The 14,618-nt window shown below is 39.9% G+C and overlaps 1 protein-coding gene across 1 annotated transcript; it reads left to right on the forward strand.

Annotated features, from left to right (window-relative positions):
* The first annotated feature begins 7,130 nt into the window (after positions 1-7,130).
* On the forward strand, positions 7,131-12,129 carry LOC148038233 (pentatricopeptide repeat-containing protein At4g13650-like). Its single transcript, XM_087670154.1, has one exon. The coding sequence runs from the start codon at positions 7,277-7,279 to the stop codon at positions 10,079-10,081; it is 2,805 nt and encodes a 934-aa protein (XP_087526280.1). The 5' UTR covers positions 7,131-7,276; the 3' UTR covers positions 10,082-12,129.
* Positions 12,130-14,618: the final 2,489 nt, after the last annotated feature.

The following is a 14,618-nucleotide window of genomic DNA, read 5'->3' on the forward strand; positions in this document are numbered from 1 at the left end:
AAATATTGGCTTTCCACAAACATGACCCCTACAACTACATTTGGATAACCAAAGTGCCTTAGCTTTAACCTAGAACATGTGTTTCATGCTTGTAGGAAGCACATTGAGACAACTCCTCTTACCAAAGTCGGTTGCTTGTTAGGTGGAAGAAGATAGGGTGTGATTTATTGATGTGGCTATCAAGTCTATTCTTGAATTGTTGAGGCTTGTATAGTGATTCTTGCCTCCTCTTAGCCTTTTTTGCATCTTGAGATTGTTTGAAGAACTCCTTTCATCGTTTTTGTCATGCTTAGTCTCCTGCAACAATGTTGACATGAAGGAAGGTCCTTTTCCATTTCCTACTTATTATGTGCAAACTTGATGTGCAATAAAGATTTTAAAAATTGATTGAGAAATTATTTATACATAAAGAAAGAGTCATTGTTTATTTATGGTACAAAAAAAATGTTGATTTATGATACAAGGTCACTTAGCCTTAGAAAAAGCCACTTATCAAAGTTTGGGTTATATTGAAGAGATGCATAAGTGTTAAGACTGCATGGTGTCATGAATGCGAATGAGATGTTGAAAATTGCATCCAAGGTCATATTATCTTAGCCTATTCTACTAGCAACATGCAACACTTTCTTTGTTAGATGTTTGTTGAGTAGAGGATGTTGTAACAATTTCTCACTTAATGAGAAGTCATGTGCAATTGCAAATACTCGTAGGGAACTAGGAGCCACATACATTGGACACACATAGTTGTCTTCATAGTTTTTCTTGATTCTATGGTGGTCTGTAATATCCCTATTGTTATGCAACTCTTGATTAATAAAGTGGCATGAATTATGAGATACTTAAACTAAGATGCAAGTGTTGCTAAACTTGTGGTTCCATGGAAGAAAAATGAAATATTCACACATTAGTACATTTAAAGTATAATCCAAACATTTAAAACACGAGAAAACTCAAAAATTTAAGAAGGAAAACTTAACATTGAAATAAAAAATAATTTGTGTAGATACATACATTTGTATCAAAAAATAAACTTACTCTACAAGTTTGTTGCTTGTTTATCAAATATTGGAAGCACCTTAGAATAATCTTATAAGAAATAGATAGGACATGCTTTTCATATAACAAAACATTAAGAGGTTTTGGGAAAAAGAGTGGGAAGTGTAAAATCTAATTTTCTTTTGGAAAAATAGAAAGAGGGGTGAATAATATGATTGCGTTTTGGTGCACAACATATAAGGTGTAAATTCAAATTAGTTTTTACATTTTTGGGTAAGAAAAGCATGTAATTTTTGGAAAAATTGTGACATGATCCCTCTTCCCTTTTATTTATACCAACACACCTTTAGGTGAGTTTTCATAGAGTGTGAACCAACCCATGCTCTTGCTACTACATATCTGGGAGGTGGAGAAGAGCTCATTGATAGTCTTCATTTGAACCATCATGAAGATTTCCCCATCCTCCTCAATCTAGAATCTCCCTAACATAGTGCCTATTTTGTACCCACTCTTCTCCAATATCTCTCCAAAATTTTCATGTCAGCTCAAGTAATAAGTTGTTTCACACCCAACTATCTCCTCTCTACTTATTCTAGATGTAGTTTCTATGTTGAGACTATGGGAGACCATTGAGATGAATAAATGACTTTGAATCAAGATTTAAAAAATTAAACATGTTATTGAAGACCTATTTGGGCTAGGGCAATCACAAAATAGTATTCAAAAGCAATGTTCTAGCTTGCATATAAAAGGCATCCTAAAAGACTAGTTTCCATGGCTTTGAAGAAGTGACATGGAGAGATTGTACATGAAACCACCAATAACAAGCCCGTGGTTGATATTGTAGCAAAAGCTAAAGGAAGCCGCAAAAGCTCCACAAACCTGAAGTTGCAATGATTGTGCATCAACCTAAAGTCATGGTTATTCCACGTAATGATGATTGACATAACAATGATAACCAAGTGGGAGTAAATCAATGGTTAATAATTTTCCATTAAAATATGATTTTGTTTCCTCAAAAATTTCACTTAAATTAATGACATTGGGCATCAAAATTTTAAGTGGTATAAAAGATAAACCCAAGCGTGAGAAAAGCTCACCAAAAATAGAATTTAATCTTTAAAAATAGAAATAACTAAGAATTGTTCAAAATCAAACCCAAGAAATCATGAAACCAACTTTATAATGGCTTTGCATTTTTTAGGAATGATAATTTAACAAGAAATAGCAAGGGTAGCTTCATACACAACATGATCTATTGATAAGTAATTTATGTTTTCTCCTTGTGCTATGATTGTCTTTGGTTGTGATTGTGGTGAACTTACCCTAAATCGATGCTTGTGATGATAGGCAAATAGAAAAGAGGGAATTATGGTAAGGGCCATTGGGATCTTGACACCAATGAGATTGAGCATCTTGCATGATGCAGAAAAAACCCACCTTCCAAGATGAGGATCCCACACCTTGAGGGGTGATGGTGTTTGCTTTTTTGTGATTGCCCAAGTACATTAGGAAAAAGGACCAAGTGGTAGTGCCTTGTGATAGTAGGATGACTTTGAAGGTGTATGAGAGCTTAGCAAGACTTTGAGCTCATAAATCTCCTATGATTGTGGAAGGAGTACGATCACATACAACCTAACCTTGTAGGGTTAGAAGGTTCCATGCAAAGTGGGATCATTTTGGCCACTCATACAAAAGTGATGGTTACAAAATTATTTGATTTCAAAAGTATTTGTATTGTACTTAGAGATTGTGTTAAGGAAGAACTTGGTGTAATAGAATGATAGAAGGCACCTACTTTTTCATTATCTCACATTATGGTAGCATGTTTTGCTAAATAGATAACTAAAATAAACCCATCAAGAAAATTGGGAGATCTTAGTCCCAATAATTGAGAATATATGGTTGGGTGGACCTAATAGGTTGGGTAGTTTTTTTTTAATACTAGAGAGAGGTGTTGAAATGCAACTCGCTTAACAATGTTTTAGGGGAATAGAGTCAGCTTAACAATATTTTAGGGGAATAGAGTGTAGCTGAGTACTACTCCTAATTACCATAGAATTTTAAAGGGTAGTGCCACTCTCTATGAACCAAGCGTGATGTTAGCCCACTCTTAACTTTGATAGTTTGCAAAGTAACCCTTTTTAGGTGGGTGTTATACTACTCTTAGGGTGACCATTCCACACTTCCCCTATGAAGTAAAACTAGAATTCCCATGTCCAAATTAGTTCATTGTTTTCCAAGGGGAGGTTGGATGGTGTTGTGTGTGCATATTAGGGTTTTGGTCGACTACTAGAGGACTTCTATAGGGCTATAAAGAAGGCACCTCCCATAGCCATTATGTGGGTATTAGGGTTTTGGTCAACTGTTAAAGGACTTCTCTAGGCCTATAAAGAAGGCACCTCATATAGTCATTAGCTAACTTCTGATTTTGACAAAAGTGAAGCTTTGACAGTATGCCATCCTCATTCAAATATCCTTTGTCCTTTTGCTTTTCATTCTAGCTCTTGTACCTCCTCCAAACTCTTCTGGTAATGCATTGTATGGTAAGAGAGTTTTAGTTAGAGACTCTTGGCTACACCTTTGGAGATGAGTTATGAGAGCTGCTCCACAATGGATGTATGTGTGTTCTTCCTCTTTCCATGTCATTGATACTGATAGAAGCTTTTCTCACTCTCCTTAACTAGAAGGGCGATGCCAATTTGGGCCAAACAACTAAGCAAGTAATATTATCACATCATCAATTTCCTTGAGTATTGATCAATTCTCCCTTTTCTACATTTCTTATGTCATTTCATAAGAAATATCATGATCAATTTAGGTTCCTCCATTTCTTTTTTCAATTCATAAGAGACCTCAAGATCAATTTAGGCTTCAATCTTATTAGAGATTTTGGTGGAAAAGAGCACATTCTCATAGTTGTGGTGTTATTTGTGCCCTTTCACTTGGAGTTCCTATTCATTTTTGTTGAAGCAATAGGGGCTTGCTCCTTAGCTATTTTGATGAGTTTAGTTCTAGTTAGAGCTACAATGATTTGGATTCCACTCTTGATTTGGAACTAGTAGCTACGAGTTTAGTAGGTTTGGTAGCATTACTAATCAAGGATGGTTGATTGCTTGGATCCTTGGATGGGTTAGATGTAGATTTATGTATGAAAGTCTCAAATCTAGATTTGATAGTGATATCAAATTTATTGTTGTCAAAATTTTGGTGTTTTAGTTGCTTCCTCATTAGGATCTAGTTTCTTGGTTTGAGGTATGGTGAGGGGGCTACTGATGTTGTGTTTGTTGTTTGTCCTTCTCTAGACTTGACTAGAGGTGCTCCTTGGACATTCTAAGACTATTGGATCCCTAGAAAAAAATAAAAACCAAGTATGTTGCACTACACTATAAGCTATAAACTTTGGCCACAACAACTTTAATAATTGCCAAGCACCACACATATCAGCTGCTTTTTGATTTTTCTTCCCTAGGAATGACCACAATTATGGAAAGAATGACCATAACCATAGATCATAGACACACAAGATTGTCAACTATCCAAATTGACCAATTTAATGAACTTGAATATTTGTGTGATTGCTACTAGGCATTAAAATAATGAAAATTCATACTATGACTTTAAATAAAATGTAGCCAAAACTTGATTGATGAGACCAGTAGTAGTGCAAAGTAAAATAATAGTAAATCCTAGGTGAGGGTTGGTTTAGAAAAAGAGTGTAGAAGAGAAAGAGCTTGACATAAAAAAATTTGGAAGAAAAAAAGGGATTCAAAGTAAATGAATTCATCCTTGTGGAGGAGAAGAGAGGATGAGGAACACAATTTGCATTTGGTGTAAGAGCTTCAAAACATAATATATCAAAAACATATGTCAAGCATTTGCTCTTATTGGTTGCATTGCTATGGAAGCTCAATGTCTCAAGTTCTCTATCTTCTCTACATCTTTCTCCATCTCTTGGCCGTACTCTCTTCTCTCTGTCCAATCAAGGAACACCATGCCTCTTTGATCAACTATCTTCATAGCCCTTCTCATAGCATATCCATAGCCATAACCACATAGAAGGGGAGAGAGGAGAGCTCCATCTCCAAAAGCATGAATTGAGGAGGCAACACCTAGAGCCTTACTTTTGACCTTTGCAACCTTAAAAACAAATATTGTTGCTATAGGAGATGCATTGGTGACCACAATTGCTATTACTTCCTAAACCATGATTGAACATCATCACCACCACTATTACTAGCACATCACCATTTGAATACTTGAGCACCATTGCTTGGAGTAATTTGATTTTCAATTGTAATAATTGAGTGATCGTGACTACAATTTGACTGCTTGACCACCATTGCTTGTGACTTCTTGACCACCACCACTATTGCCACATCACCAAGATTGAGAGTTTAGTGCTGACCACTGCCACTCAGTGAAGACTCGACTACAACTACCACTATAACCTCACCCTAATAGTGAGTGCTCGTCCATGACCAAGATTGCACATGAGTGACCCCATTTCAAAATCACACCTACCAACCATACACAGGAGCATGAGTGCATGTCACCTACTACTAAGACTCACAAGACTATAGTGATGGTGAAACTTTGATCACAACTATGCGTACTTGATGACTATGATTGTAACATAGATTACCTAACCATGATAGTATGCTAGAGACTATCACTGACAACAATAATCCTAGGCATCCTTGAAAGCCCCCGGACTTTGCAAACATAGGACACACACTTGTATTGATTGAGTAACCCAAACTAAGCACAATTGATCACGATTGCTACAAGGCTACCTGATCACAATTGTAGAGACCAATTTCACCATCGCTAGGATGGGTATTGCCCCTAACTACCTACTTCTTGACCATGATTGCATAGTCACCCCCACAAGTTAGGAGTGTTTCAAACCCCATGTGATAAAAGCATGCACTGGACTTCTCAAAAGATTTAGAAGTGTGGAAAGATGCCTACTGCTAGTTGCAAAACTTGCTAACCTAGCTACTCAGCCTAGAGTCAGAACCACTCAAGCCAGCTAGATTGATTGATGAATCCAAACTTCTTGTGACTAGTCAATTTTCTTGATGTAAATGTAGCTAGAAGACTAGAACAAGTGATTAAGTGGAAATATTTTCCTTGCAATGGCTTAGCCATCTATTTTAAGGATATGACAAGACTGGAAAGTCATTCCAATCTATCTTCATTCAACATGGGCATGCTTACAACAAGGTTTGTTGGAACCAAAATGCATGTGCTCAATGTCTACAACCTACAAAAGAATGCAACAATCCTACAAGTACTACAACAAGCCACGTGTAGCCTTGGCATGAGATGAGGAATTCATCGTGCTAGGCAACTTGAACAAAGAGCTTTGTGTCAACTTGGTGGCCTTGTTTAGAGAGTTGCATGTGAACTAGTTTCCAATGGGGCCAACAACCACACATCAATCACAATAATGTACATGACCCCTAGAGGCCAATTAGTCCAATATGGCACAAAATTGATGTTAGTACTCTAGTCATTCCGTTTTGTACTTCAACATGTCTAAGGAGGCTCATATGGCCATTGAATGGCATTTAATCGATCAACAACAACACCTATCTTCGAGTATACTAGAGGAACTTCAATGCACAATATTCTCTCTTCTTTTGTACCTACATGTCCAGGGAGGTTTGTATGGCCACAAAATGGTATCTTATTGATCTGCATTGGCTATCTTTGAGTACATTGCAAGAACTTCAATGTACAATATTCTCTCTTCTTTGGAATAACAACTTCTTCTACGTCTTTTTAATCATGTGATTTTTGTGAATTTCAGCATTATTATTGGTAAGAATGACACTCATCTTCCACCCAAAGATCTTCAATGCACCATGGAGTTGCCCAATTTGTGGAATTTGAACTTGACATCTCGCAACTCTCGGACACTCCCAACCAATTGGGCTTGGTCTCTCCATAGTATCTTTTCCTCTCCCTTTTTTTTTTGTAGGCATGCTGTATTGAAACTTTAACTTGTTTGGGTAGTTTTAGGCATTATTGAAATTCCGCTTGTTTTTTTTTAGATTTACTCGGGCTTTTGGTCAGATGATGTGTCAAGTTGGAAGGAATTAATCTTTGTGGACTTTCTAAGGTCCCAATATGGTCTGTGAAGAAGAAAGATAAGTCTGCTGGCCTAGCCTGCATCCATTCATTGGGCACCATAGATTGCAGGGTTTCAAGCTCTCAGATTAGACCGCAATTCAAAGGTCTTGACGCCAGAGCAATGTATATATGTACATGAATGGCCTTTGAAATCCAAAGAAAAGTGCGGGTTGATGCACCTCATGATGGGCCTTTATCAGATCACACCTCCCAAAGATCGAGTATCGCCCCTTTCTCAGCCAATGTGCAGCTCTCCTTTCGTCGCTTTGCAGCATGGGGCTCTTCCATACAGAGCTCTGCTGTCTCGGGTGCGGCCATTGGTGATCAGCCTGCTCCTGATGTGGGCTCCTTCGCTTCCCTCCTGCGGCAATTCGCCCAAGGGCACTCCCTCTCTGATGGCCAATGGCTCCATTCCCATCTCATCAGCTGCGGGTACGACCACAACCTCCTCGTTGGAAACTCTCTTGTCCAAATGTATGGCAGTTGTGGATGCCTCGATGATGCACGAGCTGTCTTTGACCGCCTGGGCAGCCCGAACTTGTTCTCGTGGAACATCCTCATCCGTGCTTATGCTCAGAACGGTAGCCTCGAGGATGCACGAAGTGCATTCGACCGCGCATCAAGCCGGGATGTGGTTTCTTGGAGTACTTTGATTGGGGCATACGCCCAACATGAGCAGGCTGAAGAGGCTTTGATGCTATATCACTGCATGCGACTAAACGGTATCACACCAAGTGTAGTATCCTTTATCTCAGTTCTTGATGCGTGTGGCAGCCCAGCAGCCTTAGCAGTTGGGCGTGACATCCATGCTCTTATAGTTGAGCTAGGACACCAACAAGATCTTGTTCTGGGTACTGCACTTATTAGTATGTACGGCAGGTGCATGAGTTCGGATGATGTAGGGAGTGCATTTAACTTGTTGATAGAACGTGATGTGATTGCCTGGAATGCTTTGTGCTCAGCATGTGTTCAAAACGGGCATTATGAGGATGCTCTGCTGCTGTTTCATCACATGCAGCATGAAGGTGTCCAGCCCAACAGCATCACCTTTACCTGTGTTGCTCATGCGTGTGCCAACCTTTCAGAACTTGAGTCTGGGCACATAATCCACCATGCAGTCATTGTCAGTGGATGTGAACAAAACATAATCCTGGGAACTGCATTGATCGACATGTATGGCAAGTGCACGCAAGTGACTGATGCCAAGAGCACATTTGACAGAATGACACAGCGGAATGTTGTCTGCTGGAGTGCACTTATAGCAGTTTATGCTTTCAACAACCATATGAAGGAAGCAGTTGATCTCTTTGGCCAAATGCAGGTTCAGGGTTTAAAGCCGAACAAAGTCACCTTTGTTAGTATACTTGATGCATGTGCAAGTGAGGCTGTTTTACAACAGGTACAAGATGTTCATGCTTACATTCTTGAATTTGGATATGAGCAAGATGAGGTAATAAGTACTGCACTTCTTAATATGTACAGTAAGTGCGGACATCTGGAGAATGCAAGCAATGTATTTGCAAAATCAGCTTGCAAAGATGCAGTTTTATGGAACACTGTAATATCAGCACATGCCCAAATTGGTGATAGTAAACAAGCCCTAGAAATTTATAATCAGATGAGACAAACAGGTGTGAAGCCATCTCAAGCCACATTTGTTTCTGTGCTTGATGCTTGTACTTGCCTAACAGGTGTGGAGGAGGGGCAGGAGATGTGGCAAAAGGCTGGACAGGAAGTGCACATTGCTATTGTTGATAATGGGTTTGAGGGAGACACTACCGTTGGAAATGCCCTTGTTAACATGTATCGCAAGCAAGGAGATCTTGATTTTGCAAAAACCATGTTCAGAAGAATGCCTCGATGGGATGTGGGTTCATGGAGTACCATCATTGCAGCTTGTGGAGAAAATGACCACAATTTGGAAGCTTTAGAACTGTTTGATTCCATGCGCATGTATGGTTTTAACCCAGAAAAGGTCACCTTTATGTGCACACTTGATGCATGTGGTAGTTTACCAGCTTTACAAGAAGGATACAATATGCATACTGCCATTGTTGCCAGCAAGATCGAAAATGATCTCGTTTTAGGAACCTCACTTATTTGCATGTATGGAAAATGCAGGAGTCTGGAGGATGCAAAGCATGTATTCCATCAATTATCAGAATGTGACAGGGTTGCATGGAATGCCATGATTTCAGCTTGTATTGAGAATGAACATGGCAGAGAGGCTTTACAATTGTTTTCAGATATGCAGCAACAAGGCATTCAACCCAACGAAGTTACTTTCATTTATGCTTCGGATGCTTGTGCCAGCCTGGCAGATTTGGAAGCTGGGCAAGCTGTTCATTCAATAATTGTTGGAAGCGGGTATGAAATGGTTATCATGGTAGCCAATGCTTTGATAAACATGTATGGTAGATGTGCAAGCCTACTAGATGCAAAGAGTCTGCTTCAGAGGATGACTTGTAGGAATGTTGTCACTTGGAATGCTATTATTACTGCATGCTCTCAAGGAGGCTGTGGAAACGAAGCCTTGAAAGTCTATCATGATATGCAGCTTGAAAGGGTCAAGCCTAACCATATCACATTCGTGTCCATCCTGACTGCATGCAGTCATACAGGACAAGTAGATGATGGCAAGTGTTGTTTCGTTTCTATGCTGGTGGACTTTGGAATTGCTTACTCTGGGGAACATTATGTTTGCCTGATTGATCTCCTGGGTCGAGCGGGACATTTAGAAGAGGCGCAGGAATTGCTTAGCATGTTGCCGTTGACAACAGACAAGGTAGCACACCTCACCTTTCTTGGTGGTTGTAAGATCCATGGTGATGTGGAACATGGAATACCTGCAGCAGACCATTGTTTTGAGTTAGATTCAGATAATGATTCTGCATATGTGATGCTGTCAAATATTTATGCAACTGCTGATGTTGAGTTTGGTTGAGGTATTGTTGAAGCTATGCATGTGTTGCAACTAGTTTGGTCAGCATATTATCCAGCGTTAATATGGACTAGAGTGCTATGTGCAGAACCTAGCAGAGGAGAAGTTGAACACTTTATTGGGTCTTTGTCTTGCTGAAAAACTGTGCAAGACATAGGGCAGTCTTACACAACTAGAGTGGCTAGCAATTGGTCCAAAACTGAAACTTGGCTTTGGATCAAGCACTGGCCACAAACCAGAATTAAAGAACATGCAAGAGAAGGCAGCTGATTACTCAACCACACACGCACTCCAATGAAGTCTGCCCTACTTGTTAAGGCAGGGGCAGCAGTGAATGCTGAGCAAACCGCTGGGATCTTGCACCGATTGGCGGACAGAAAGACAAGCACGTGATAGCAGGTTTCGTGCAGTATACTAGGGAGCCTTTCCAGGTCTCCTTTTTTTGATCTAGCAGGTCACGAGCGGTAAAACTGGCAGGAAGCATGGTGGGATTTCATACAACAAAATGCTCCAGCACTGGGCTGGAAAATGTAGGTGGGAAAGCGAAAGTGTGGACAGAGATAAATGCAGGGACAGCCAGCCGAGCTTGCATGTTGATTGAAGCAAGGGCAGCCAAAGACCCATGAAAATAAATGCGTTGAGATAATGAGACGGGTTCAACAATCACACACAATGCACACACGGCTCTCTTTTTGTCTGGAGAGGAAATTGACTATTCAAAGGCTTTTTTCTCCTCCCCTTTAGACTGACCAATGCTCTATGAGATGACTTACCTAGAACTGGGTACATGCTTCAAGTACTCTAAGCCTAAGTTTTAATAAGACAAGGCATGATACCCCTACTTAGAGTATAATAAGGCCTAACTCGGTGTTCTCCAAGAGGGTTATTCTAAGCCTAAGTTTTAATAAGACAAGGCCTTATACCCCCACTTAACAGTGTAATAAGGCCAACTCGGTGTTCTCCGAGAGGGTTATAACAAGGCCCTACACAGAATGGTCCAAGTGGAGTTTAATAAAATTACGACTAACTGCTCTGTGGCTCACTGTGATTTAGCCCTAGCCTCCTCAGCACACGCAAATGCAATTGTGCCTTTACTGTGTAAACCACTATTAGACTGTGAAACCTTTGCATTATACTATCACCCAAGTGCTAATGGCACATGTGATAGAATTCTCTGTTACAGTTCTGAGATAGAAGTCTGTATTAGATTCCCCTGTGCTATTGGATGAGTGCAACAATGCATTTCAACAACTGCTAGAGCTTTGAAATGCCTACTTGAAAGATGCTAGTGGATGGTTACATGATGCCCGAGGCACCTCCCAGGTACATGCTCCCACACGCCTGGTCTTGTGGAGTATGGACGCTGTGGATCTGTCAGGCCATGCTAAAACGGCTTCAACTATTGCATTGCACTCGAATTGTATGTTAAACAGCGTTTTGTATACTCAGCTACTTGCACATCGTGGAGCAACAATCTGGAGAAATCCAAGCCTTTGGTGTCAAACCAACAATGTGAAGGTAGCACGCCTGCAGAACCTTAAGAAAATTTACAAAATAAGCATGTTCAGTATTAACCTGTAGCACATGAATGCAGCAAATTAAAGGGTTTGTTTCATCAAACGAGCTTGTAAAGAGGCACTGGGAACATGGCGCAAGGTCTAGGGCAAGATAGAACGGTCAGTGTGGATAAGGTGATATCCAACTTCTGTGGAAGTTCTGGCAAGATTGTCGACCACATGAAGATGATTACATACAGACGATGTTAATGTGAGGAAAGGGCAAGATGGAGGGTATTCCAGCATCAGCAGAGCATTAGGAGGCGGGTAGATCTCTTCCCTTTTCTTACAGAGATTCTAGCACACGATCTAGGGACCCTTTTCATTTGGTAGATGGCCCATAGAGCCTGAAAGTGCGTTCCTGCTCACCATCCCAAGTCTCAGAGACATCATATAAACGAATAGACTTTTCTTGTAACACTTAGGCAGTACATTTACCTTGCTTTGTGTTGAATGTCTAAAAGTAGTTCGACATTAGACTGATGTGACCAAATCGATTATATTACAATAATGGAAATATTACATTTGCTAGATTAAATTTAACTCCCATTGTCTTGTATGTCTATGGGTAGTGCCACATTAGGGACTTGCTAGGCTTTCTTGAGGTCTCTCATGTAAAGTCAATCTCACATGGCCTTTTATTTGAGTTTCACCTTCAATAAATCCAAGCCTTACAAAGTCTAGCAAGTTCTTGCTTACACCACTCTTTCTTTTTATTAGTCGAAGGTCTTTGAAAACTTAGCTAGAATCATAGTGAAATCCATCAACGTATTCCTTTAGGTAGGCATCTTGAAGGGTCTCCAAACATTTCCATCCTCTCATTTGATTGCATGGCCATTGTCTTGTATGTCTATGGGTAGTGCCACATTAGGGACTTGCTAGGCTTTCTTGAGGTCTCTCATGTAAAGTCAATCTCACATGGCCTTTTTTTTGAGTTTCACCTTCAATAAATCCAAGCCTTACAAAGTCTAGCAAGTTCTTGCTTACACCACTCTTTCTTTTTATTAGTCGAAGGTCTTTGAAAACTTAGCTAGAATCACAGTGAAATCCATCAACGTATTCCTTTAGGTAGTGCCACATTAGGGACTTGCTAGGCTTTCTTGAGGTCTCTCATGTAAAGTCAATCTCACATGGCCTTTTATTTGAGTTTCACCTTCAATAAATCCAAGCCTTACAAAGTCCAGCAAGTTCTTGCTTACACCACTCTTTCTTTTTATTAGTCGAAGGTCTCTGAAAACTTAGCTAGAATCACAGTGAAATCCATCAACGTATTCCTTTAGGTAGGCATCTTGAAGGGTCTCCAAACATTTCCATCCTCTCATTTGATTGCATGGCCATTGTTTTGTATGTCTATGGGTAGTGCCACATTAGGGACTTGCTAGGCTTTCTTGAGGTCTCTCATGTAAAGTCAATCTCACATGGCCTTTTATTTGAGTTTCACCTTCAATAAATCCAAGCCTTACAAAGTCTAGCAAGTTCTTGCTTACACCACTCTTTCTTTTTATTAGTCGAAGGTCTTTGAAAACTTAGCTAGAATCACAGTGAAATCCATCAACGTATTCCTTTAGGTAGGCATCTTGAAGGGTCTCCAAACATTTCCATCCTCTCATTTGATTGCATGGCCATTGTCTTGTTTGCCTATGGGTAGTGCCACATTAGGGACTTGCTAGGCTTTCTTGAGGTCTCTCATGTAAAGTCAATCTCACATGGCCTTTTATTTGAGTTTCACCTTCAATAAATCCAAGCCTTACAAAGTCTAGCAAGTTCTTGCTTACACCACTCTTTCTTTTTATTAGTCGAAGGTCTTTGAAAACTTAGCTAGAATCACAGTGAAATCCATCAACGTATTCGTTTTGCTAGGCATCTTGAAGGGTCTCCAAACATTTCTATCCTCTCATTTGATTGCATGGCCATTGTTTTGTATGTCTATGGGTAGTGCCACATTAGGGACTTGCTAGGCTTTCTTGAGGTCTCTCATGTAAAGTCAATCTCACATGGCCTTTTATTTGAGTTTCACCTTCAATAAATCCAAGCCTTACAAAGTCTAGCAAGTTCTTGCTTACACCACTCTTTCTTTTTATTAGTCGAAGGTCTTTGAAAACTTAGCTAGAATCACAGTGAAATCCATCAACGTATTCCTTTAGGTAGGCATCTTGCAGGGTCTCCAAACATATCCATCCTCTCATTTGATTGCATGGCCATTGTCTTGTTTGTCTATGGGTAGTGCCACATTAGGGACTTGCTAGGCTTTCTTGAGGTCTCTCGTGTAAAGTCAATCTCACATGGCCTTTTATTTGAGTTTCACCTTCAATAAATCCAAGCCTTACAAAGTCTAGCAAGTTCTTGCTTACACCACTCTTTCTTTTTATTAGTCGAAGGTCTTTGAAAACTTAGCTAGAATCATAGTGAAATCCATCAACGTATTCCTTTAGGTAGGCATCTTGAAGGGTCTCCAAACATTTCCATCCTCTCATTTGATTGCATGGCCATTGTCTTGTATGTCTATGGGTAGTGCCACATTAGGGACTTGCTAGGCTTTCTTGAGGTCTCTCATGTAAAGTCAATCTCACATGGCCTTTTTTTTGAGTTTCACCTTCAATAAATCCAAGCCTTACAAAGTCTAGCAAGTTCTTGCTTACACCACTCTTTCTTTTTATTAGTCGAAGGTCTTTGAAAACTTAGCTAGAATCACAGTGAAATCCATCAACGTATTCCTTTAGGTAGTGCCACATTAGGGACTTGCTAGGCTTTCTTGAGGTCTCTCATGTAAAGTCAATCTCACATGGCCTTTTATTTGAGTTTCACCTTCAATAAATCCAAGCCTTACAAAGTCCAGCAAGTTCTTGCTTACACCACTCTTTCTTTTTATTAGTCGAAGGTCTCTGAAAACTTAGCTAGAATCACAGTGAAATCCATCAACGTATTCCTTTAGGTAGGCATCTTGAAGGGTCTCCAAACATTTCCATCCTCTCATTTGATTGCAT

Source organism: Lygodium microphyllum, chromosome 3 (genome assembly GCF_053477565.2).
Source record: "Lygodium microphyllum isolate KBCC chromosome 3, Lygodium_microphyllum_v1.1.10, whole genome shotgun sequence".
In the NCBI taxonomy this organism is placed as follows: Eukaryota; Viridiplantae; Streptophyta; class Polypodiopsida; order Schizaeales; family Lygodiaceae; genus Lygodium; species Lygodium microphyllum.